The sequence below is a fragment of the Camellia sinensis genome, chromosome 11 (assembly GCF_055761805.1).
Source record: "Camellia sinensis isolate YWXY chromosome 11, ASM5576180v1, whole genome shotgun sequence".
Lineage (NCBI taxonomy): Eukaryota > Viridiplantae > Streptophyta > Magnoliopsida > Ericales > Theaceae > Camellia > Camellia sinensis.
Genome location: NC_138971.1, coordinates 38,237,112 through 38,264,247, shown reverse-complemented (window position 1 = coordinate 38,264,247; position 27,136 = coordinate 38,237,112). Strand labels below are relative to the sequence as shown.

Here is a 27,136-nt window from a genome sequence, read left to right as displayed (position 1 = left end):
AAAATGTGCTAAATATTGATAAACTGAAAGGGAAAAAAAAACATAACAACGACAAACAACAATGCCAAAAAGTATATATTATTTTTTAATTTTTGTAGGGTTTAAGCAAATAATCTCCAATATTGATTAAACTAAAAAGTAAGCTTTGAAATTGTAAAATGTTACAATTTCAAAACATGATTCTATTAAGCATTTATCCTTATTACTGAAACTGGAAAATATGTTATGAAACTGTAAAATTTTGTAGTTCTAAAAAATATTATAAAACTATAAAATTTTACAGTTTTCACCGCCTGTAACTAAAACTTAAAAACAACTTGTTCAAAACTTGAAATTTTCTCTATTAAAACAAGAAAATAGAAGTGTATATTAGATAAAATGTAGAAAAATTGAAAAATCGAAGGAGAGAAACAAATATAGAGAGAATATTGTACTCTGGCAACTATTTTTGGTTTAAATCTAGTCGCACCCACTACAAGAAAACCTGGCAAATAACACGGAGGTTTTTGCGACGGGGTGATTGTCGTCACAAAAAATGATTTTTTTGCGACGCAGTATAGTTGTCGTTGCCAAAAAAGTCTTTTGCGGCGGCGTGTATCTGCCGTCGAGAAAAAATGGCCTTTTGCGACGGGGCTGACTTCCGTCGCAAATGATTGTAAAAGAAAAATGCAGGAACATTTGCGATGCACGGTATACCGTCGCAAAACGTATTATTTAGTGACGGTAAGAAGTTACTGTCGCAAATGGTGGACCATCTGTGACGGTAGAAGCCCATCGCAAAAAACTATGGGTAAAACGACGTCGTTTCATTTGTTAATTATGATCATTTGCGACGGTTGAAATATGCCGTCGCAAAAAAATGAATATTTGATATCTCGCTATTTCTATCCCATTCGCGGTCAAAGTCCCTAAAATCCCCAAAATCCTCAAATCAAAATCCATCTGAAACCGAAATCCCTAAAATCCCCAAAATCCCAACCTAATGTACTGTTGCCCAATCCATTGATACAACTATTAAAACCAAAATCCCTAAAATCCTCAAATCAAAATCATTCCAAATCAAAGTAGTGGTGAACGACGGCCTTCGCAGAGTGATAATGGTGAACGACGGCCTTCGCCGGAGTGACGAGCAGCAACGACTGTGAACGACGAGTGACGAGCGACTGTGAGCGACTGTGAACGGCCATTCATAAAGTAAGTATTTGTTCTTGTGCTTTTTACTCGTACGTTTGCACTGTTGAGATTTGTGCCTTCTAACAAAAAAATCCTCCACGACCAACAAAAACCGAATCACTTTGGTTTTGTTTGGTTTGTTTTATTTTTATTCTCTCCTTCTAAATTGTAGAATATGCAAGTGAATCAACTAGTAATGGATGGATGATTTCCTTTGATTTATAATGGGAACAGATTGTCTCTGGTCCAAAATTTGAACTATTAACTGAATCATTCATTTTGCAGGATTCTTTGGATGTATAACCTTTGAAAAAAATTAATTGATCTGAAAATCAAAACTTGCTTACTTGATTGTGTTTGTTTTAAAAAATTCGGTAAGTATGTTTTTAAAAATATATCATTCAATTTTTTGATAAATAAAACCTGTGGGGGCCAAATAATGGAAAGATCAGATGGTGTGTATCTTTGGAAGACTGATATTAATCGGCTATATCCTACGAGAGCGGGGAGCCGAATAGAATATATGTGCCGAATAAAGTATAAGTACTTAGAGCCGAATAAAGGAAAGGACAATGATTAAAAAGTAGGCCCTGGCCCCGAGGATCAAGAAGAACATGTATAAATACATGAACAACGGTTATAGAAAGGTATGTAAGAATCACTTCACAAAACTGGTAAATAGGCTATCCTGAGCGTCTGAACTAACTTGTCCGTCGGAGTTCTAATTTCGGCACCCCCGACCGGAGTGCTTGTATCTTTTCAGGTGACTAGCTCAGGATCACTAGCATCCCCCAGGATTCGAAGAGTATTTCCAAACCACTTTCCCACAAAACCTGATAAATTGAATAATTTATGATTATGAGACTGATATAATTTTTTTTTTAATGAATAATATATGCAGAGATTTTTATAAAATAAACGGTTTGAATCCATAATAGAATCACATGCCACGACAACACCTTTATAGTTCAAATGGAAGCCCAGCTGTATACAAAATTATCTGTGACCACTCTTTTGAGTTAATAAACATATTACAAACTCTCCTGTCAAAATTTATTTCATTTAAATGTTTCGAGTTTGCATCAAATGGTGTTATATGAATGGGTTTACATATGCTTTCAAAGAATCTTGAAACAATGATTGGAGATTTTGGGATCAAATATTGTAGAAGTCAATTAAATATTATGTTTGGGAGAAATTTTTTTACTTTTTAGCCACTTGCTTGTTTGGTTTGTGTTTTATGAACGTTTCAGAGCATCAATCAGGCCTTCGCAGAGTATCAACGTTTCAAAATTATTTTCAGAATTATTATCAATCAGGTGAACATTTTATTGGGCTGCAAGCATTGGACATTTACATACTTGTTGAATAGATGAAATAATTAAATTCCAACAAAGTAGGATATTGATTTTGAATTGAATTTCTCTAAAACTTTTAAAATGGTATCAAAGTTATTTTTTCCGATCAATTCTTTGTTCCCGATCTATTTTTTCTGTGTCAGTCATCCCTCTATCACTTCTGCATGCAATTAGGTTGCGTCTGTAATAAATATAAAGTGTTAGAGCCTATCTCGTTTATATAAGCTATCCAAACTTGATAAATAGTCTACAAGTTTTGTCACTTAACCCTAATTGATTTTGAGTTGAATATTTTCAACATTCTAATGTAGTATCAGAGTTGATTCTTGGATGGCTTCTTGGGGCATTTCTACACTTATATCTCACTCATCTTTTTTTAATCTTTCTATAATCTCCAAGGGTGATTGGACCACATGCATGAAAGATTTAGCCAACGTCTCTCTAAGCCACATAAATTTGATCTATATAGTTAGGGTTTGATGTCTAAAAAATTTAATATGTCATTAGAGTTGGATCTTGAGTAATTTCTTGAGCCAAGTCTTCGCTCATGTTGTGTTTCCCTCACTTTATATATAAAATACTTTGTTATTATTTTCATTCATATTCACTAGTCTCTCCACTTAAACTCAATTTACAGCGAAAGAGAAGAATGTTTTTATCATAACATATAAAGATATTAGAGTTCGCATTTTTAAACACATGTATGATGCACGCCTTTGTATTCAATGACAAAAAAATAAGTGAAAAAATTATTTAGTGCTAGTATTTTTCATAAGCTACACTATGGTTTGTCTTGAGGCAAGTGGTTAATTCAATCAATAGAATAAAAATGAGAGACATCTCATTGTGAATACAAAGCAAATTACACCCCCAGACTTGTATTCCAAATTGCCACAAACTACATACATATACATACACCTTCCATATAAGAAATAAAAGTTTTTTTTTTGTCTTTTCCTTTCATAAATCCCTACTCAAATGCAAGATCCAACACAGCCTATGGGTAAACTCGTTGCCAAACCACAACCACAACCACAACAAAAGAAAAGAACTTATTAAAGCCATATCTATATAACATCACATAAGTGGTACCAATTCACAAATTTACAACTAGCAGGTTTAGCTACCAATCCCCTCTTCCCTTAAGATAATTAATATGTGATATTATGTCTTGTAATTATATTTTTACCCTTACATCTCATTATGACTCTTACATTTGTTGTAATTATATTTTTTTCTAGGGCATATTTGTTTTGCATATGAGATGTATATCTCTCAGTAAGTTTGCCTGAAACAAATTAATAGTGGGAAACACATATGTATGTGGAAAATGACTGGCATTTAAATATATTTATATATATTGTTGAGAAGATTACAAAAGAGGTGAAGTGTGCATTTGAGGGAAGTACAGATGATGGATAGAAGTTGAATTGATTTGCCAAATAGGATGTCGAGGGAATACATTACTGGGATTGATCAATTCCTTGTGTTTGCCTACACCAATAGGGTTGAAGGTTCGATGATTAGTTGTCCGTGTAGAAAATATGAGAATCGATACCATCTTGTACGAGAGGGTGTACGGGATCATCTGATTTTGAATGATTTTTAAAAAAAATACAAACATTGGATTAATCATGGGGAATCTTACGTATCTCTGCATGGTAATCAAGAGAATGAAACATTGGAAACTTAAAACTTGAATTCGAGGTTTTGACGCCCCAAAATCACCAAATAGGGTCAGATTGGCACGAAACTTGGCACACACGACCGCCTAGGCACGAAAGACTTGTGGGAGAAGACAGGACTCGAATCGGGTTCCCGGTTTGGGAGTTACAGCCGTATTTCGGTCTAGGCAAACTAGTTCCTTAAGAAACTTGAATTCGAGGTGTTGACGCACCAAAATCACCAAACGGGGTCGGATTGGCACGAAACTTGGCACACACGACCGCCTAGGCATGAGAAACTTGTGAGAGAAGACGGAACTCCAATCAGGTTCCCAGTTTGGGAGTTAGAGTCGGATATCACTCTAGGCAAATAAGTTCCTTAAGAAACTTGAATTCGAGGTGTTGACGCCCCAAGATCACCAAACGGAGTCGGATTGGCATGAAACTTGGTACACACTACCGCCTAGGCACGAGAGACTTGTGGGAGAAGACAAGACTCCAATCGGGTTCCCAGTTTGGGAGTTAGAGTCGGATATCACTCTAAGCAAACAAGTTCCTTAAGAAACTTGAATTCGAGGTGTTGACGCCTCAAAATCACCAAACGGGGTCGGATTGGCACAAAAATTGGCACACACGACCGCATAGGCACAAGAGATTTGTGGGATAAGACAAGGCTCGGATCGGGTTCCCGGTTTGGGAGTTAGAGCCGTATTTCGGTCTAGGCAAACTAGTTCCTTAAGAAATTTGAATTCGAGGTGTTGACGCCCCAAAATCACCAAACGGGGTCGGATTGGCACGAAACTTGGCACACACGACCACCTAGGCATGAGAGACTTGTGGGAGAAGACGGGGCTCGGATCGGGTTCCCGGTTTGTGAGTTAGAGCCGTATTTCGGTCTAGGCAAACTAGTTTCCTTAAGAAACTTGAATTCGAGGTGTTGACACCCCAAAATCACCAAACGGGATTGGATTGGCACGAAACTTGGCACACACGACCGCCTAGGCACGAGAGATTTGTGGGAGAAGACGGGACTTCAATCGGGTTCCCGGTTTGGGAGTTAGAGCCGTATTTCGATCTAAGCAAACTAGTTCCTTAAGAAACTTGAATTCGAGGTGTTGACGCCCCAAAATCACCAAACGGGGTCGGATTGGCACGAAACTTCGCACACACGACCGCCTAGGCACGAAAGACTTGTGGGAGAAAATGGGGCTTGAATCGGGTTCCCAATTTGGGAGTTGGAGCTGTATTTCGGCCTAGGGAAGCAAGTTCCTTAAGAAACTTGAATTCGAGGTGTTGACACCCCAAAATCACCAAACGACATCGGTTTAGCACGAAACTTGGCACACACGACCGCCTAGGCACGAGAGACTTGTGGGAGAAGACGGGGCTCGAATCAGGTTCCCGGTTTGGGAGTTAGGGTCAGATTTCTGTCTAGCCAAAATTATTTACTTAACTATCTTTGTAATTATATAGTAGTTAATTTTTTATGTTTTTTTGTAATTAAAATGTTAACACATAATTATATTGTTATTAATTATTTTTATTTTTTATTTTCAGATATTTCCTGAGTAGCAGTGTTTTTCTTGTGGAATGCAGGCATGTGAAGATTGCGACAAACTTTTGTTTTTGTAACCCACGAAAGAATCATGACGAAAACTTTTATTTTTGATTTACGTTATTTAGATTTGTGAACAACATTATGTATATATTATGCAACATTATGTGGTGGGATAATTTTGCTAATGTGTTGTTATGATTGGAAGAATACTTTAATTATTAATGAATTTTTATTTATATACAGGAATTTTTCTATTATTGTGTAATTATCGGTTTTTTTATAGTTATTTTCATTTAATACAGGTAGTTTTCATATTTTTTATAATTTTATTGCAGTTTTTTTTTTTTTTTAAGACGGCACCACACTGTCTCAAAAAAAATTAGAACCAGGTTTTTTCGACGATAGTACAACCGTCGCAAAAGATATTGGCATTATTAGTTAGTTGAAATTAAAGGCCTTTAGCGACGGTATTCTTCACCGTCGCAAATAATATTTTTTGAGACGGCATGTTTGTGGTCTCAAATAACCATTTAGCGACGGTATTTTTGCCATCACAAATAACCATTTTAGCGACGGCATATTGGCGGTCTCAAATAAATATTTAGCGACGGTATTTTGCCGTCGCAAATAACCATTTTAGCGACAACACCACAGTGCCGTCTCAAAAACTTCAGATTTCTACGCATTATTGCCGACAGTATTTTGCCGTTGCCTATATTTTGCGACGGCGTTACATCGTCACTAAAGGCCTTTAGAAACCCCCTTTGTTGCGACCCCCTCTTGTCGTCGCTAAAAGTCAGTTGCCGTCACAAAAAATCTTTTGAGACGGCGTTTCGGGCCGTCGCAAAAAAGCAAATTTTTTGTAGTGATCTCATGTAGATTTACTCAAATCTAATGTAGATCTGAGTAAATCTACTCATATTTATCGCCAGAAACTCATCTCTTTTGTCATTGGTGAGGGTGAAGTAATGAGTTGTTGGTCGGTGGTTACCAGTGAACTCCAAGCAATGATGGTCGTTGGTTACCCGAGACTATATATTAGAAAGAGAAGGAGAAAAAGTAAGGCATGGTCGCTGGTCGCCGGTCACCAAAAATCATGAAGAGAAAGAGGTAAAGAAAAATAAATGCACAGAGAAGAATGAAGAAGAAAAATACATAATGAATTTTTAAGAATATTCAAAAGATCATGAGAGTAAATAGCCTTATCCTCTTTTAAATGGAACTTCCAAGTAATTTGCCCAAATTAATATCCGCTGAAGTTTCAAGCCCTTCTCAGTCCAGTCCAAATTTTACACTTGGATGGACCAAATTGATCCACGTAAGTGTTGGTAAGTCTAGTTTCAATCCATTTTACAAACAATAACATATGGGCCGAGGTCATGCATTTTCTCCTCAAACCCCATTGGGCTTGTTACTAACGAGCTCTGATTGGGCTAGCCAACCTCTTTAACACGTTGTGTCCAAGTTGGGCTGGGTTTGAATTGGGCTTGCACTGAATCATTTCAAACTTGGCTCAACTGGGCCCAAAAAAAATTTAAGCCAAACTCCATTTTTTTAAGTGATCAAAATTGTTTATTTTGTAAAGTTGGTTAAAAAATTATCTATGTAAAAAGTTTACTAGATATTGGTAATTATATGATCAAACATTAATATTCATTTATTTAAAGACAAATGTGGATTGATATCTAATTTTTTAGATGAATGATTTTATTGACCAAACTTATAAAATGAACAATTCTAATCATAACGAATGGTGACAACACCTCCTAAGAAAAAAAGCTGAGTGCAAAAATATTTTTTGGTTGTTTAAAAGTCCTAATATCTTCTAGCAAGTCAGTAACGTAATATGTAGTCTTAAAAAAAAATTAAAAAATAAAATATATTTTTTTTTTTGTAAAATTAAAAAATAAAAAATAAAAATCTTTGTATATATGACATACATATATATAGCTCGGTGACATATAAGGTGGTGGCATCAAACCTAGTGAAAAAGGTTGATGGCATCATTAAAAAAAATGATAAAAGGGAAAATTAATTGAGGAAAAATGTTAGAAACCTTAAAATTTTTATTAATTTTTTTATCAAACACTCACTTAGTGTGGGTCTTATACCGATGTGAGTGTTTTGTAGAATTTTTATATATCTAGCATTGCTCTAATAATAATTTTGTTCATTGGTTGGTGAACAAAATAAAACTCTAACGGGTGACATAATAAAGAAATAATAGCCCTGTTTGGTAGAGCTGTGAAAAAGTGCTTATAGCTTATGCCTAAACAGCTTATAGCTTATAACTATGAACATAAGCTGATTTCTGACTTATTCTTAAAGCATCTCCTGTTCCACTCAAAGAATAAGCTGATTTCTGACTTCTAAAAAACTATAAGCTAAACCAAACACATCAAAATAGCTTAAATTAAGCTGAAAGCTGAAATAAACTAATTATAATTTCTGCCAAACAGGCACAATATGGGACAAATCTTTAATAGAATATCTAATCCAAAACTAATTAATATTAGGTGGAGAGGCTCAAATTATATTAGTTAATTTTGGATGGCCTCTTTTGGGAACATAGTTTTTAGTCACTTTTTTTGGTTTGTAACAAAAGTCAAAAGTTGACTTTTTTTGGTTTTTTTTTTCATTTGGGAAGTTAGTTTTTAACCAATGGTGAAATTACAATTCTACCCTTCATGGGTTAAAATGTGTTATATGGGTAAAGTTATAAATATTTTAAATTAAATGGGGGTAGTTTGGTCATTTTATTATTATTTGATATCATAAACAAATATTAATCAAAAAAGTCAAAAGTAACTTTTTACCAACTTCGCAAATCATTTATCTAACAAAATCAAAAGCCGTTAAAAGTCAAAAAATTACTTTTTACCATTTTCTCAAAATGGCGAAAGTTCTAAACACTTATTTGCACAAAGAGATGAGGAACAGTAGAAACGAACTAAGGTGGAGATTGGACTCGCAACATATCATATAAAATGTAGTTTTTATACCATAATAAAATTATTAGGAGCATTCAACTAAAAACTAATTACATTAGGTGGAGAGCTCCTTACACCATGCATTAAAAAAGTTTGAATTTTTTAGATTGTGTTTGAATCATAAATTTAAATAAAAATTTTAAAAAATAATAATTTATATTTTATTCATATTATTCTCATTATTTCTCTTTTAATTATCTAGATTCTGCTTCAAGTCATTTCTGTCTTAAAAAATTCGTAGTCATTTCTGTCTCAAAAATTGATGTAGCAAATTCATACATCTCATACCAACCACCCATCATCGCCAACCACCAACTCTAACAATTCACCAAACAGGACAAAGCAGTAATAATAATGGACTAAAACGGAAAAAAGAAGCATCAGAAAAGCATTTTAGGGTAGAATTTGAATTTGTTCATTCCACTCAGTCACTGTCAATAACATGCATGCATGATTGGTAATTAGAGAACAACCTTCCATTTTATGGAAATTGCTAAAACAGCAGAATGTTTATCTAGGATTTGTTACAATAATGATGTGATTGTGTCATATTTGTACATAAAAACCCATCTTTAAAGGGATTTTTTTTTTAAGTGATAGATTAACATTAAAGCATTTAATATGGTTTAATGTTAACTTATTACTTTAAGAGTAAATTACAAATACATCCCCGAGATTTGATTTAAATACGAATCCCCCTATGATTTTGAAAATTACATTTTACACCTTTGAAGTTTCTAATTTCATAACAAATCACCCATTTTATTAATAAATCATCAAATTAATTAATAGCTTTTAATTATGTTAAAAATATGTTTCAATTAATAGTTTAGGTAATTTTATTATTGTATAGGAGAACAATTATAAATTTCACTTTTTTAGTTAATTATATTAAATAAAAAATTCTAATAAGAGGGTATTTGTAATTTTTCAAACTAAAGAAATAATTTATATTTTAAACAAACCTCAGAAGATGTATTTATAATTTACTCCTTACTTTAAAACAAATCCATTGAGATCGCTATTATTATTTACAAACATGTCACAGCCACGTCATTTTTGTAACAAATTTTGTATAGATATTCCGGTGGTTTTTCATTAATGTTAATCTCACTATATATATTTATATATTATGGAAAATGCAAAAGTTAATTGTTTGACAAAAGTTAATCAAACTATCAAAATTAATTTGTTGAGTCCCAAGAGGGAATGTGATACAAAATAACAAATTAGAGATAATTGGTTAAACAATAAAATAATAAAATTTTGTTAATTCTTTGCTATAATTATGTTCTATGAATAATAATCCCATCTAATTCAATTCATTAAATAAATTTAGAATTTAATTTTTAAAAGATTTTTTTTTAAATAATATTATATTTTTTAAATGTATTTTGTTAAGCCTCCGTTTGGGAAGTTGGTTCGTTTTTTAACTTTTTGACTTTTTGAGTTATTTTAGCTTGGGCTAAAAAGTTTAGTTTGGGAAAGATTTTTTGATTTTTTTGACTTTTTTTGTGAGAGAACAGTGTAATGATTATGGGTTAGATGTGATGTTTTGTTTGTTGCGGCTAAAATATCTTATTTTGTCTTTTGTGACTAAAATAACCACAAACCAACTTGTCAAACGGACCCTTAAGTGTATCTAAAAATTTAAAAAAGAAAAATGCCTAAGACCCCCAGTGGAGGTCACTGGGGGGTCGTGTGTGTAGACCCATGATTGGCCCAAAAAAAAACTTTTTTTTTTTCAGCGAATGACAGCGTGCCACGTCACTGGGGGTTCGACCCCCATTGGGGTCTGAAGCAAAGCCCTTTAAAAAATTATTTAAAATGTTAAAAAAAAATTATAAAAATAAAAAATATATATATTTTTGATTTTCTCAAAAGTAAATCCCGAAAACCTAAAAGGATTTAGTTTATTTGGTTTTGGTTTCTAAAAAACATTTTTTTTAAAAAAAAATTACTTTTTTATTTTCTTTATTTTTTTTTTGTTGTTAATGAATTTTTTCAATATTTTAAGCAACTTTTTTAAAAAAATTTTTAGACACACCCTACATGAATACACTTAAAAAGTATAATATTTGTAAAAAATTCACTAAATATTAAAAATACAAAAAAAAAAATTCAATATATTTTTTCATATTTTTGTATATTTATTAATTTTTTTAAATATTATTTCATAAATATTTTATTATTTAGATACATCTAATTAAGATGTATCAAAAAAAAAATAAAAATATTAATTTAAATTTTAAAAATATGAAAAATAAAATATTCAGTTTTAAAAAACTGAATTTAGAAACACACTCGTATTGCGGCATCTGCAATGGAATGGGTCGAAGATACAATTGACCCACCCGTGACCGACCCGCCTCAATCGGGTCTAATAAAAGTGACGGACCAGAGAGCTTCGCGAAGTAAAAATGGCGAATCCAGAGCATCCCCGTCTCATCATCCATGATTTTCTCTCTCTAGATCTCTGCAAGGTAACATATTCATGCACATGTACATGCATATACATATATATATATATTATATCTGTAGTTGATTGATATTGGGTTGTTGCAGGAGCTAGGGTTCATACACAAGAGCTGTGGCACAGTTGGGTACAGAGCAAACGTGTTCTCCACGACTCTCTCTCATCTCATCGCCACTAATTGCGCTCACTTGATCATGCCTTTCGTGCCCATCCGTGGTATCGGATTTTCTTCTTGTTTGGTTTCTGAGAAAGTTGGAGAAAATGAAAAAAGAAAAAGTGGGTATTTGGGATTTTTTCATGTTTTGTTTTGTTTGAATTTTTTTTAGAGAGGTTGAAAGAGAAGGTGGAGGAGTTCTTTGGGTGTGAGTTTGAGCTTTTTGTTGAATTCACTGGCTTGATCAGGTCAGCTTCTTCTTCCGTTTGAATTGAATGCTTGTGTTTACTCTGAAATGATCTTTTTTTTTTCTTTTCTTTTTTTGATGAGTTTATTTTTGAGATAGTGATTCTGATTCATTTATTTGGAAAAATATTTTTGACCCACAAAAAGCTTCCCAATTTGACCCAATGATGTGGCATGATATGTGTCACTTTTGATTTGTTATAGAGCAGAAGGCGCAACTCTATTGCCACAACATCATTGTGATGAATTTATGGGTCTAAAATTGCAGGTCTCTAGCATTTCTTCATTTAATATATCTTTCTTTAAGCTGTTAAAAATGGAAATTCTTGTCAGTATAGAACAAAACTTATTCTATAGTTGTAGAAGGCCTAAAAAATTCATTCTGGTTATCCATTCGAGTTGCCATTCAATGTCTTTGGATCTAGTGCATGATTTAAGTATTTGAATTGTAAGTTTTGTGCTTCAAACTTCAAATGGAGAATTTTGTATGACATTTTTATGTTTTTATAGTCTTTTACCATTTGCTATGATTGGTGTTAGCTGGAGTAGAGGAGCAAGCATTGGCTGGCACAGTGATGATAACAGACCTTATCTGAAGCAAAGGGACTTCGCGGTGTGTATGCATTCTATTGAACATATTTTATCTCCCTAAAATCCGTACATTCATGGATGTTCAATCTATAATTTTTTCCCCAATTTTATCTGATTTTTATGATGACTTTAAGTTTTCATATGTTTGCTTTTTGTTAGTGGCTAGGCATGCTTGATGAGTGTTGAAATGATGAATTTAAGTATTGCTGTCCATCTTTATAATAAAACAAATGTTGCAGATGAACTGAATGTCAAACCTGTGAGGCTGAGACCTATTAAACCATTTCAAGTTTCAACACAATTGCCATTGGCTTTTTTGTTGTGTTCCTAGTGTTTCTTCACCCATTTAACCAATACTATACACATAATTACATTTCTGCACCATGTGGTTGGTTCATGTATAAAAATCTTTTGGTGTAATGAATATTGAAGGGTAGAAATTCAAATATTGCACTGAAGTTGGAATTCTGAAATACTAATACAATAACAGTCCAAATATGGTTTCATTGAATATCTGGTAGCTGTATCATCTCTGCATATATAAATTATCCCTCCTGACTGTTTTCTGGTTTCGGTGGGCCAAAGGCAGTTTGTTATCTGAATAGTTATGGCAAGGATTTTAAAGGTGGACTTTTTCACTTCCAAGACTGGGAACCGACAACTATTGTGCCCGTGGCTGGTGTAAGTGGTTTCATGAGTTGGCCTTTTCTAATATATATTGTGGAGATGAAATATTCTTACATTTGAATGCATTACTTAAGCTTTAACTGTATGATTTAGAAAGTAAGTATTCTTAAATATTAATCTATCCTTTGAAGCATAGATAGATGTAAATGGGATGCAAATATGACACAATACGGATGTGACATTTAAAAAAATAAAAATAAATCAAGACATTGACACAACGCCAATTAAATACATATTATTATGTATGTATATATAAGAGAAAATAACGGACTATTTTGTAAACTCGGGTGGGCTCAACCCGAGCCCATCCCAAATTTTCTTAGGCTTGTGCAAGATATTTTTGAATTCGGTACGGGCTTGAGAAAAGTTTCAGAAGTCCGAATTAAATTTAGACGAGCTTTGGTAAAGACATCAAATAATCCGAGAAACCTGAAGCCTGAATTATATATATATATATATATAAATATTTAATATACATATGAATTATTAACCATTAGATGATATTATAGTAATTTAGATCGTTAAATCATATTGAATATATATTATATACATAAGTAACATTACACAAAAATCTTATATTTTTTTTATTCTCACTCATAAATTGTAAAAACAACCATAGCGGCATCTCTCTTACATTATATAAATTATTTATTTTAATGTTATTAATGATTTTCTAAAAAAAATGTAAATAGTAGAATTTAATTTTAACAAATTAAAAATTTAGCTAAAAAAAAACAAAAAAACAAAATTGAAATTTATGTGCAATTCGGACAACTTGGATAATTTGAGTTTGACTCAGGTCGGGCTTGGGCAGGAAACCTTAGGTTACAATTCGGGTTTGGGTGGGTCTGAGCAGGTCTTAGCACACCGTAGGCTAGGCTTGGATAACCTCTGAACCTATCCGAATCTGCCTGAGTTGCACCCTTAACTAGAAGTTGTTAGTGTTTAATGTTTCAAAAATTAATAATTCTAAAAGCAATGATTAATAGGTGTTGTTTGACGGTTGAAGTTGAAATATACAAAGAAGTAAGAGAATTATAGAATATATAAAAGAGGATAACAATGAGAGATTTTTTAGGCCATCTGAGCATAGTTGGCCAGAGTTCTTCTGCTGTCAAGCCCAAGTGGTTTTCATTGCCATCTATTCTTTGCCTTTATCATGTAAGCATCATTTGGGAAAGAAGATGCTTCATTTGAGACATTTTTTTTTGAAATAGAACTTTTTCCTATTTTGACCTTAGCATTTCCCCTTCTTTAGCTTAGTATTGATCTTGTTCGGGATTATTTATTTACTATATGAACTGTTAAGATCAAGCTCTTACCATCTCATCAAAACCCATAGGTAGTGGTGAATGCGCAACTTTATTCCTTTAAAGGGTATAGCGCCAAGCGCCACAAGTTGACTGTGACTTGGCCTCTACCTAGATCTCCGCCACGGCAGGATACTGGCCCTAACCCAGCTAACATGAATTATGTCCAATCTTGATTTCCGAGCTCATTTCATAAACGAGCTAAGCTTTGTTTCCTCCTATCTATGAAATTCTGTGTCTTTCGTTTGTGATCATGTTGGGCGAAAGGTAGTTGTAGAGGAGCGGCTGTGAAATTGCGATCTCAAGGTTCTGAAAAGCGGTTGCGGTTGCCGTAACGGTGGCGGTGACGCGGTTGCGGTTGCGGGGTATAAAGGCCGTAGTGTAACGGTTGCGGTAACCGGAACCGTGAATTTTTTTATTTTTCGCACAATTTGAAAAAACTTACCAATACGCATATTTTTTTTCCATCATCATATTTATTGGGTTAAAAATAAATATTGATCAATTTTTATAAATTTTTAAGTATGATCCAATATATTTCATATTTTTAAATCACTATAAATTGAGTTTTTTACATTTTATTTTAATAATTAATGGCTTTATATTATACAAAAAATCAATCACTAACTATTATATATAAGATAAACAATGACAAAAGTAAGAGAATAAATAAGAGCCTAAATATATATATATATATATATACATATTTTAACCAAGCCAAATAGATAATGACCACACTTATTAGTATTATTATTTTCAAACAATATATAGATAGACACACACAAACAAAATGGTTTAGTGATAGCAGCTGAATAGAATAGTATAGGTTTTACAGTTTCAACAAATCAATAACATGTTCTTCATCTTCCCTCTTCTCTCTCTCTATCTCTTGCTCCTCCATTTTCTCTCTTTATCTTCCTTCTTCTCTCTATCCCTCTTCCTCTATTTTCAGCTTTTTTTTGTGTTTTTTCGAAAGAAACTGTTTGGAACCGTTACGTAACGGTGTGTATCAGGCCGTTACGGCGCCGTTACGGCACCGTTACGACTGCTACGGCAGCCGTTACGGCCGACACACCTGTGAATCTCAATCACACTGCAAAAACGGCCGTAATGGGTGGCGGTAACCGCCAAAACCGTTACGTAACGGCGTTACGTAACGGTTGCGGCCGCTTTTTAAAACCTTGGATCCCTCCTTTCCATTGAAGTAGGGAGGGCCTCTTCCCTTCTAGATCCTGTGGTTTGCAGAATTTGGAACCTAACGAAGTTTGGATCGTCACATGAACGGGAGCGGACAATGTTTGGTTCGTCACACTCTTAACATCATTGAGCCCAACCCAAACACCTTAAAGATCAGCTTAGATTGGCTCGGTTCATTTGCAGCCTTATGTATAATGTATATAACTCAGTTGCCATTCTTATATTCTTGGGAAAATGAATCAAAACTAAATCATTCGCTTCATGAGATCAGTTGGCACTGCCTTAAATCTAAATATGTTAAAAGGAAAGAGTAGTTTTTTAGTTTTTTATGGTTTTAGGTTTATTTCATTATTACTCATTCATTTGGCGTCTTGTTAGGATGTTGTGATGTACACAGCTGACAGCAGAAATATACACTCTGTTGATGAGGTAGCTCTCAAGTTCTCTCTCTCTCTCTGAATTTTAAGTTATGTTCCTTTTCTTTGGCTGTGGTAATCGGATAACTTTCTGCTGGAACAAAAGCTGAAGCATGAGAAAAACTGATGAAAAATGAAATGCGGGGTACCTTGTTCTAGATATCACAACTGCTATGGAGATTTATGTACTGGAAAACACATTTGAAATGTGGAACACTTTCATTCAAATATTTGTCTCTGAATTTTTTTTTTTCCCTATTTCTTTTCTTAGATAGTTCTTATGAGGAAAAAAATTAAAAATAAATATTGTATCCATCATGAAATACCAGTCTAGTGACTAAGAAATAAGAACTTCATTTCAAGAAATTTAGGAAAGGGTTACAACATTTAGAACACTGAACTACCTATGCACTTAAGTCTTTGTATTTACATAATGCATTACTAAGGTAAGAAACAAAAACAACCCCTCAAGTTTCGAACAATAATTCCTCCTTGGGTTTCTAAAAACTCATTATTTCCCCCTTAACCAGGAAAAGAAATTGGCAGATTCCCTCCCATTAGACTTCAGTCACGTGCCATTATGGATCTAGTGAGAAGACATAATTTACTGAATAAAAACGAAATAATTAAAATTAAAACCAATTGATATAGACAAGAATTCACTTTTCTCTCTGTAAACTCGCCATTTACTCTCTCCCTCTCTCTCATGTTAAGCTCACCATCTTAACTGAAATTTGCCACTATTGACAATACTTTTAACTCCTACCACTAACATTAAATTCAGCTCCCCATCACAAACAAATGTGGCTATTGTTTTGGGTGAATAACAAATTTGGTTATTGATCTAACCACCCACATAATATTTAATCTCCTTTTTCTCTGCACTCTAACATCTTTCTTTCCTTGACCAATTCCCAGTTTTTCTGGTTAAATCATCTTGTCTGGTTTTGTTTTTGGGACACTGCTGTGTGGCAAACATTTTGTCTTTTATTGTTGGGAACATTATATAGAATTCACTTTGTTAATGAAGGGCACTCAAAGAAACTTACCTGTTTGCAAGGCATATTGACTTTAGTTGTATCTTTGAGAAGTGCATTACATACTTACGAGTAGTCCTGTTTGTAAAACAGTAGATCTGTCTACTAGACATTATTTTGAATTATTCATATTTTTTTTTGGGAACAGATTACAGATGGAGAGAGGCTTACACTAACACTGTGGTTTAGCCGTGATGGGTCCCATGATGAGGATGCTAAACTCATTTCCTTTCTTTCCCAAAGCCAATTACATCGTTCTATTCATGAATCTCATTTGTTTCTACCTCTTCCAGCGTCAACTAAAATGTACTGGTTTCCTCCAGAACAAGCTTCAACTTATGAGTCAGGATGTGACATATGCTTTGCAAGAATACATGCTCTTGGATACGATCTTTGTTTTCCTCAAGATAAGAGTTGTTTGTCAGCATTAGATACATCTAACGACTTCTCAGAAACACTGATGGAGCCATTGAGACTAACAAGGGGAGAAGAGTTACTTGATGTGGAATTTGTCAACATTTTACATGTTCTTCAGGTAATCTTTTCGCTGTTACTTGACCTAAACTTTGTTGATTTGAAGAGCTAAATCATGTATAAGCAAAATCCTATCTCAACTTGAAAACCCCAAAATGAAAGGGATTACATGAGAGCTATAAAATGACATTGTCATTCTTCGTTCGCTCCTCTCTACCATGCATGGTCTTATTTGTTTCCTCCAGCTCATTGTAGAATGAGTTAATGGAATTTGTTACGAGGGCCATAGCACATAACATTTAGAATTTAGCAATGCATGGATTTGGGTATTTTCTTGTACTTCTGTTTCTCTTCCTTTTTAGGGCTTGCTTGGAGCCCTATAACTTGTGGAATTGGGTCCTCTTGGTTGCTCAAAGTTGCAGAAATTAGTCTTAAAATGTGATTTTGGATATTTCATATGGGTCCAATTAAATAGCTGTTGGGACCTCCAATTGAATACTTCGGGTCTCTAATGAATAGATGTAGTGTCTCATTACTGATTTTGTTTCTTGTTCTAAAACAGGCTGTTCAATTCTACTGTTGGAAGTCCTCCGAGTTGCAAACATTTGAACATGAAAAGAAAATAAACATGTTACCATTATCCCAATCACAGAGGGAAGAAGTTAACAGACTGAAATGTGCATTCCTGAAAGATGAACAATTGGCGGAGACACTTTTCAGGACCTGTGAAAAGTGCGAGCAACATCGCTTCAATTGGGCTGGTTTTTCTGCTGCAGTTGCTGCATGGGAAGCTTATTGTAATACACTAGGTAAAGAAATGCTTATGAGCTTACCATACTGGAAAACACATCAATCTATATTTTGTGTTCCATCATTGGGTCTTGAGGAAGGAACTGAAACTTAATACACATACATTTCATGTTTCAAATATAAATTTTTGGGTATTCAATCCCCATGTTAGTCAACAGGTTATAGTAAGAATTGTCCATTGCTCTTTCTCTTGCAATCTCTCCCATGTTTCCATGCTACAAAGTTTACAAACACGGCTTCTCTTGCTAGTCTAATGCAGGAAGTATCGTGCTTGTGCTTTTCAAAACAAATGTTGTTTCTCCCGCTCCACTGCTTAAAACTAAGAAAGGTTAATATTTTGAAGTTGGTTTTTAGATGCATTTTTTTAAAGATTTTTTGAAAAGCTAAAATTGCTTTCGGTCTTTATGAAGTTGTGTTAGTGTGTGTGTATATATATATATATATATATGAATTCTCTCTTTGTAACTATCAACTTTTTGTTTTTGTTTTTGTTTTTGTTTTCATAAAATTGTTGTCTTTTAATCCCAAATTGAGGCCGTATTTCAAAAGCCCCACACAATTGCAGAGGTCCCTTGAATGCAACTTTAATAAAAGCGCGCATAATCGAATATGCTGTGCATAAAGTTATACCTAAGGCAAATAAAAAGCAAAGAGAAATTACAATAATAATAACAACAACAACAACAACAATAATAATAATAATAAATAAAAGAAAAGATATTCTAAACCTGTGGTGCATTCTATTTTTCACTTCTGTTGTCAAAGGAAGTACCAAACTCTTGATTCCACTCCTCTCCACTTCACAATTCAATCACTTTGGCATATTCTCATATTTCAATTCGATGTTAACATTTTGATAGTCAAGATGTTTATTTATTGGGGGAAAGTATTTGAGTTCGAGTTGAAAATGATTTTATTCACACATTTAAGATTGAGAAAGTGTAAGAATATATAGTTTGATTAATCCACAAATATGAGTCCTATATTAAAAAAGTGCATTGATTACACATAAAATTGTTTCATTGTTTTAAATCAATCAAAATTTATATTTTTTTTTAAAAGCAAAAAAACAGGCAATTTATTAAAAGAAAAACATAGTATAAGAACAACAAAAGAAAAGAAAACCTATTATAAACTACAAAAAGGCTCAAAACACAACGGTAGTTTGAGAAGACTACAGATCTACTCGCAAATGTGGCCTAGGCTCCATTCTATGGATGGAAGGCCAGCCTCACGAATACAATCATACCCTCCCTGTCATCGAAGATGTCTGCTGCCGCCGCTTGAACTCCACCACTATCACCACTGCACCAAAAACTGAAGCTCAAAAAATCCACAATAACAAAGAAACTGTTGAGGACAAACCAAAATTTATATAAAAAACGAAGAGAATATCACAAAATTCCTATTCCTACATATCTACACTGTAGAAGTGCAGATCTACACTCTGTAAAAACTTTTGAAAATTCTTAAATCATAAAAGTTTGAAGATTCTTGATTTCAATAAGAATTTCTCTGATCTTTCACCTAGTGGCTTCTTAATTCCTGTTTTAAACAAACAAGAGTTGATTGATTTTTAAACAAACAAGAGTCATAATCTTCTCTCTTCCTATCATCTCACCATTAGTTGATTGATTTTTATTTTGGGTTTTCTCTTTTCGATAATTCAAATTTTTGCTTACTTTCAATAAAACAAACTTATCAACACATAATTAAAAATAACAATATGATTCGGTTACAAATTCCCCATTACTAATCTTCATATTTGACAACATATATAACTAAGACCATCGCGATGAACTGCCACTTAAGAGCCCCTCCATGTAAATTAAACTCTCTAAATAGATGCGTAAACCGACTTTGTCACGCTCCATTTGTGCAAAACATTGCCAACAATATCATAGAACTGGACACCAACTTCGTTTTGAGTAATTTGCAATGTCATAAAGCCTTGTCCATCGTAATAAAACTTCATTTCCTTTGGATTCCACCCTTTAACATTGCCCCTCCATGCCTTTGATCCACCGCCGCTAGTCAGAAACTGAAGTGGACTAGAAAAAATAAAAAGAAACAATTTAATTAGTATTTATTCCATTGAATTAGTCAATTTTATTGTTTTTAGAAAATTTAATTGTATCCCATGATATTGTTTGATATTAGTAAATCAAATTACCTGTCAGGACTACTGATGTGTTCCAAGCAATGGTCATGCCCATTTATGTAAAGATCAACATTGTTAGCCTGTAAAAAAAAAGGAAAAAGACAAAAAAAAAAAAGAAAAAGAAATGGCTTAATTAGGTTAGTAAACATTGTAGGTTGGATCAATCATAATTTCTAGCCAGAAAAGATTGAAAATTTTATTGTTTGGTGTATTATAATTTTGGAAAATACTATATAAACGAATTTTTTGTCTGATTTTGGAAACAAAAAATATTTAAAATTTGATATAAAAAAAAAACTCATTTTTCTATTGTGAAAACAATTTTAAAAAATTCAAAAATAATTTATTGTGTTTCACAGAAAGTGGGTTGTTTTATTAATTTTTTCCAAAAACAACTTTTTTAATTTTTAATTTTTTTTTTCTCTTTCAAAAAATTACAACTAGGCAGACGTAGATTTCACTTGTATTTATTAATGTGGATTTCATATCTTTGTATGGGGTGATAAGAAAATCTAATAAAAAAAATCTTTTAATATATATGTTGTATTACTCTTAACTTTTAGCATTTAAACAAAAATGTAATGTAATGTACCTGAAGTATTGGGAGAAGTTTGGCAACAAGCTCAATGGTGTCTCCATGAATTCCAGCACTTCTCAGAGTATGGTGCCCAACCATTATTTTCCACGTGGCAATTGATTCCCTTAATGCTGAATCCACATCCTAAAATTCAAAATAAAATAAAATAAAATGAAGCTTATTAAAAGTTATTTATCTCAAATTAAACCTTTAGTATATTTTCTACCTAATTTTTGTTAGTTTCTTCCTCTCACAAATGTTTTGCAAATTTAAAGAAAAGAGATCTTTTTTGTTAGGCTAAGAAATTTAATGAGTGAATTTGAACGGCTTGTTTGACACTAACTCAAAAGTAGCTATTTTAACCTTGAAAATGTGAATAGAAAAAGGAAAATGTTTGGGACCCCTTTGGGATGACCCCCTACCCCCAAAGTGATTCTGGCCCTCCATGTGTAGGATCCATTCATGTATATGTGAGATCTACATTATGAGTGATTATTTGTGAGGTCTTGTGAGAGTCTTATGAGAGTGGGGGTCTCAATCATTACTAATAGAAAAAGTCTCATGTCCAAAACGTTTTGTAACATAACTAGTTTTCTAATTTTTTTTTATTGCAAAATTACTATCTTACCCTTCACTATCTTTGAAGAATGAGTGAAATGCTCATTTGATATCCAATAAAATTGGCATCTTACCTTTCATCATCTTTGAGTGTGTGAAAACCCCCAATGCTAGCTTTTTAAACATGCCAAACTATTTAAGGCCTTTTTAACTTCAAAAAAAAAAATTTGTGGTTGAAGGCTGTGCCAAATGAGGTTTTACCGTCAAGAGATTTGAGAGATAATCCTTCCGGGGAAGCACACCCCGCCAGTCATAAGTATGGTCTTCTTGAAAGTATTTATCTCGGAATGGAGTTGTATCCACGAAGAAAAATTCTACAATTTCTGCTCAACACGAACGAGGAAAAAAATAAAATGGCATGGAAAATATGAGAGGTATACTATATGTCAAACGCAATCAGAGAAATCGCATGCTTATTTTATTTATTTATACAGGAATAAAACAAGAGAGTTCAAAATTAAATGGGTCTGAGTTACTTTTTAATTACCTGCATTGAGAATAAAAGATCTCATGCAAAGCCATCTGCTATCCCTCTTCGTAAGGACAGGACTCAGTTGTGCTAAGGCATTACCTCTATAGTCATGGTTGCCCAACACTGCAACACAAACCAAGAGAAAAAAACAAACATATACAATATTAGTTCTTCTATTGTATGGAAATTAAATACAAAATTGAACACAATCTTCTCGCACGTATGCAAGACTCACCAAAATGTAGGACTCACTTCATGTGCAAATATTTGTTTGATTTTTTGATCAATTTTGTGTCCTAGACTTTTCATACAATATTAAGGGTTGTTATGTATCATTAGACGAGTTTTACACTAATGCTATATACACTAATTAATACACTAATTAGTGTATCAATTGATGATGTGGCGTAATTTAAGAGGTTTTTAGTATTTGTAATTTGTATAATGAGTGAGATTTATAATAATGTCATAACTAGTATTAGTACACTAATTGATGCATGTAGCACTACCATTTTATATTTGGTGTGTTGATTCACATTATAAATGTCATGTATATATTAGGAAATCACAACACTTAATTAGAACTGGTGAGACACGAAAGAATAATAAAGGCTTATTTTGCCAACACTATTAAAAGTCAACTTTTTTACTTTTTTAAATCACCGCTTCTCTACTTTTTTGTACGTTTTTTAAAAAAAAGCTAAAAAAAACCTAAAAAATTAGCCTTTAATCTATTTTTCAAAATAGGCTAAAATACCCTTACACAAAGAGAATACAAGATTTATTACTTGATTCACTTCGGGAATAGGGCTATATTGATGGCTATTGTCGTTTTCATTATGATTAAAAAGTTTATCAGAGATTACCATGATAGCCGTCTCGTCTCAATTATCAATTAGGACAATAAGTCACATGTGCAAAAATATTAAAAATATCCTTACTCTAAATTTGGATATTCAGTGTCCAATACTTACAGTATGTATAGGGTCCATTATTTTTAGTTACGGTTGGTCTTACATGTACATAGATGGTCTATTGTATAGATCTATATTTAGAATAAATAAAAAAAACAATCAATAAAAAAAAAAAACTAATGAAATACATCCGACGACATATATCATCAGGGACGGAATTAAGAGAAAACTATAGGGGGCCATGACCATCCTATTTCTGTAAAAAATATGATTTGTCATAGCATTTTAAAAATATATATCATTTTATACATAAAATGGCCCCCCAGTATAAAAAATATATATATCATTTTTCTCCTATCTTGAACTCTCTCTTTATTTTGCACCAAAAAAACTTCATCCTATTAAAAATTGTTTCTATGGTATTTGAATTTTTTTTTTGTATATATACATAATTTATATATTATATTGTACATACATGCGTGCATATGTATATGGTGAAATTTTTTTATTTGTCTTTTGGCCCCTACGGTGATGAAATCCTTGTTCCGTCCCTATATATCATTTTCCTATTAATTTAAGAACAATAATTAAAAAAAAAATACAGTAGTTTAATAAATTGAGATTAGAGAAACCCATTTATAATTCTTATTATTCAACACAAAAAATAATATGATACAAATATTTGCAATAATAATAGTATTAGTTTGAAGCTTGAATATCACCTGCGTACCACTGTTTTTGCAAGCTTGGGGCAGTGTAAATATTGGTAAATGACTCATCAAAAGCTGCATCATGTACATCTGTCAATCCATCTTCGTAAAAGTTATCACCTGTTGAAATTATAAAATCTGTGTCCAACTTCTCTGCTGTTTTTCCCATCTGCGAAATGTCCATTAAAAGATTAGATTTCGGTCCAAATAATTTTCCAAAAAAAAAAAAAAAAATTCTTAATTTGTTGTTGCGAGACAAATTTAATTCGGATCGATCGACTTCGTGGTTTTTTCAATAATGACACCCATAAAAAAAATCAGTGAAATAACCAAGGTATGATTAGAGAATTAGCTTTTTTTGTTAGCACCAAAGGAATTGTTTACCAAAGAAATCCAATAAATAAATGATTTTACGTTTCTTAATTGCTCACTTTTATGGTGGAAATGTATAATAATTTTCACCCATTAAAAAATTATTCTTCACACAATCTGAATGTGTGAATAAAAGCCTCTAATGAAAAGGTGTGCACATGATGAGCCCCATACATGGGTCACCACCACATGCGCTCAAAGTCCATAATAGCTACAGACATGGACAACATCATTGGTATAAAAAAATTCCCAAAAATCACAAATGTGTATTTCCCTTTATGCCCCTTCAATAAAAGGTAAATCAAGTATTTTGGATATGTTAAAAAGCATGAAGTAGTGTCCCATAATGATCAGTTAAGTGGATATGATGCCCATGTTCCTTGTGTATATGTTCCACAAGTTGCAGTCTCCCCTTGTGTATATGTTCCACAAGTTGCAGAGTCTCCCAATCAACTTTTTCTTTTGATGGTAAGGATATGATTGATGAAGGATAATTTTTTCTATTTTTACTTATTGTTATCGGACATCATAATAGTTGCTGGCTCCAAAAAAATTGGTCAAAAAAAGCACCGGAAGTGGTTGACGATGGGTGGTGGTGATGATATAGATAGATAAGTAAACAAATAAGTGATATATGAAGAGATAGGTAGAATTTATGAAAATGCTTTCAATAATGACGTAAGAAATGTAATTATATATAACATTGTTTTAAAAATAAAATATACTCATAATAAAAATAAATAAATAAATTCATGACTCATATCATAATTTGTGTTTGTAGAATTGTCTATTTTCATCTCACCAAAATAAACCAATAATCTTAGGAATCTAAAAATAAAAAAAATCTACATAATGTTTTATATATATATATATATATATATATTTGACGTCTTTGGCATTTCACCAAAATAAACTACATGATTTTAAATGAGTCATCTTAGCGCCAAGGCATTTATCTAATCTAAATGAGGCATCTTAGCACTAGGGCATCTACCTAATTTCAAATTTTGAAAGGCTAAATGAGGCATCTTAGTGCTCAGGCATCTACCTAAATGAGGCATCTTAGCGATAAGGCATTTACTTTTTAAAGTTCCACAAGAATTCCGTGATTTTTTTTTGTTTTTTTGTTTTTTTGTCCTTTTCAATTCATGGAATTAAATAATTTTAGCAGAACCGAAGGGCTTAATTTTAAAATATATATTGTGTTATAACATCTGTAATCTTTGGATCATGACTTAGTATTGCAATATTAATTATGACTTATTATAATTATTATTTTGATTATAATAAAAAAATATATTTAGTTATGCCTAAAATAATATTTAATTATGATTTATTGTGTTTCTTTAGTCATGACTCAAAAATAAATTTGTTATGACATCGTAAGTTCCATATGGTATTTTGGAGTGTGCATTGTAAAATGATCTTATAATATAATGCTTCAATTAACAGATTATAAGTTAAAAACTCATAATTATAAGTAAAAGTCAAAAGCACTCATCAACTACCTCCTCGATAATCAATTTTTTAAAGTTATTTTTGTCTCGTAAATTATAAGAAAATACATTAAACAATCTGAAACATACTCTCACAATAAAAAGAAGATACAAATAGCTGCAACAAACAACCCGCTAACATGCGCCCAAGTCCATATTGGACAGAGATGTGGACAAACATCATTAACAACCTAACAATTCAATTACAACAGGCCAACATATATATATATATATAGTATGTTATGATACACCCCTCTTAAAACGTTATACATTTTTATTATGTATTTTTTTTGATAAAATTACAATAATTTATAATTTAAAAATAAAATTAAACATTTTTTTAGTAATATTACACAATTTTGTAGTAATGTTATACATTTTTTGATTAGAAAATATTTAGATAAAAAAAATATATACCATTATACAAAAATATGTAACATTATCATAAAATACGTAAGAATCACAAATTGTCATAATTGTAAAAAAAAATTACATAATCTATCACAAAAATACATAACATATACCACAAAAAAGTATTTAACCGATGCATATGTACACACCTTTATGCTGTGTTTGGTTGGAGGATTTGGGAAGGAATTTGGAAAGGAAAAGAAAAAAAGTATGTGAAATTATGTGAAATTTAAATATATTTTATTCACATTTTACATACATTTTTCATTTTTCTTTCTAAAACCTTTCTCAAATCCCCCGATCAAACACACAATTAGAGTTTCTCATATATATATATATATATATAGTATACGTAGTTATAATAATGTATAAAATAAAAAAAATCAGTCAAAGAGATTTTCATTGATAATTGTTATATATAACTAATACATATAATAACAACCATCAAAGACAAAAAGCAGAATGCAACATCAAATCTTTTCTATATATATATATATATGATCATCAAAAAGTGTTTAGATACTTTACTTTGAAGATGATAATATAAAAAAATTAAAGAAAGTATGAAAAAGAAAGAAAACCTGAAGGGCAATTTCAGATTGGTTGTGAGTTCCTCTTCTTCCCCAGTCTCCTATCACCATAACACTCAGCGATCCATCGGCTTTCGTGGGGTGTTCGAACCTCTGAAGATCGGCTATGGCAACACTTGCCAAACACAGCCCAAAAAGAGTAACTGTGAGTTTCAGATGATGAGAGAGAGACATGTTTTTGTTGCTAATCAACAACAGAGCAACTATGACTTTTTGAACAAAAACTAAGAGGTGGGTGGGTGTGAGAATGTACGGGGGTAGCAAAGCTACATATAGGAAGCCTTGTTTGTACATATAAATTAAAGGGTGGTGCACATTACAACATATTTGATTAAAAAACAAACATATTCAAATAAAAAGACTCTATTGAATTGATTGATGTGATAATGATATTTTTTAAATTATAAAATAAAATAATAAATATTTTTAAAATAAAATAATTATAAGAAATTTTATGATTTTATATAAAAATTATATATAATTTTTTATATTGATTTTTAAAAGATGATAATATAATGTTTTATGATTAGTGAAAGATATTACATTACGTTGTCATCATGGTAGCCATCTGCACTTAATAATTTCTCATTATAAAAAATTTGAGTCACGAGTCGGATTTCAAAAATTTTGGGACAACAGCCCCAATGCCTATTTTTTTTTTTTTGGAGTTAAAA

General features: G+C 32.3%; 2 protein-coding genes across 13 annotated transcripts; one reads left to right on the top strand and one right to left on the bottom strand.

The window, feature by feature from the left end:
- The first annotated feature begins 11,003 nt into the window (after positions 1-11,003).
- Positions 11,004-18,296, top strand: LOC114276316 (2-oxoglutarate (2OG) and Fe(II)-dependent oxygenase superfamily protein). Of its 12 annotated transcripts, none has more exons than XM_028218096.2 (8): positions 11,004-11,226; positions 11,309-11,435; positions 11,546-11,621; positions 12,160-12,232; positions 12,796-12,891; positions 15,783-15,833; positions 17,006-17,392; positions 17,894-18,296. In XM_028218096.2, exons 1-8 carry the CDS (start codon positions 11,164-11,166, stop codon positions 18,233-18,235), a joined length of 1,215 nt encoding a protein of 404 aa, XP_028073897.2. In that variant the 5' UTR covers positions 11,004-11,163; the 3' UTR covers positions 18,236-18,296. The 12 variants fall into 12 exon arrangements, with proteins under 12 accessions (XP_028073897.2, XP_028073901.2, XP_082749879.1 ...); XM_028218097.2 differs by having other exon boundaries at positions 11,060-11,226; positions 12,169-12,232; XM_028218095.2 differs by having other exon boundaries at positions 11,060-11,226; positions 12,130-12,232.
- Positions 18,297-19,812: 1,516 nt separating this feature from the next.
- LOC114276315 (purple acid phosphatase 8) lies at positions 19,813-26,806 on the bottom strand. The gene is made up of 7 exons (XM_028218094.2): positions 26,454-26,806; positions 23,606-23,762; positions 21,985-22,092; positions 21,699-21,820; positions 20,895-21,023; positions 20,315-20,382; positions 19,813-20,192 (listed from the first exon to the last, which is right to left on the bottom strand). Exons 1-7 carry the CDS (start codon positions 26,754-26,756, stop codon positions 19,979-19,981), a joined length of 1,101 nt encoding a protein of 366 aa, XP_028073895.2. The 5' UTR covers positions 26,757-26,806; the 3' UTR covers positions 19,813-19,978.
- Between the last annotated feature and the right edge of the window lie 330 nt (positions 26,807-27,136).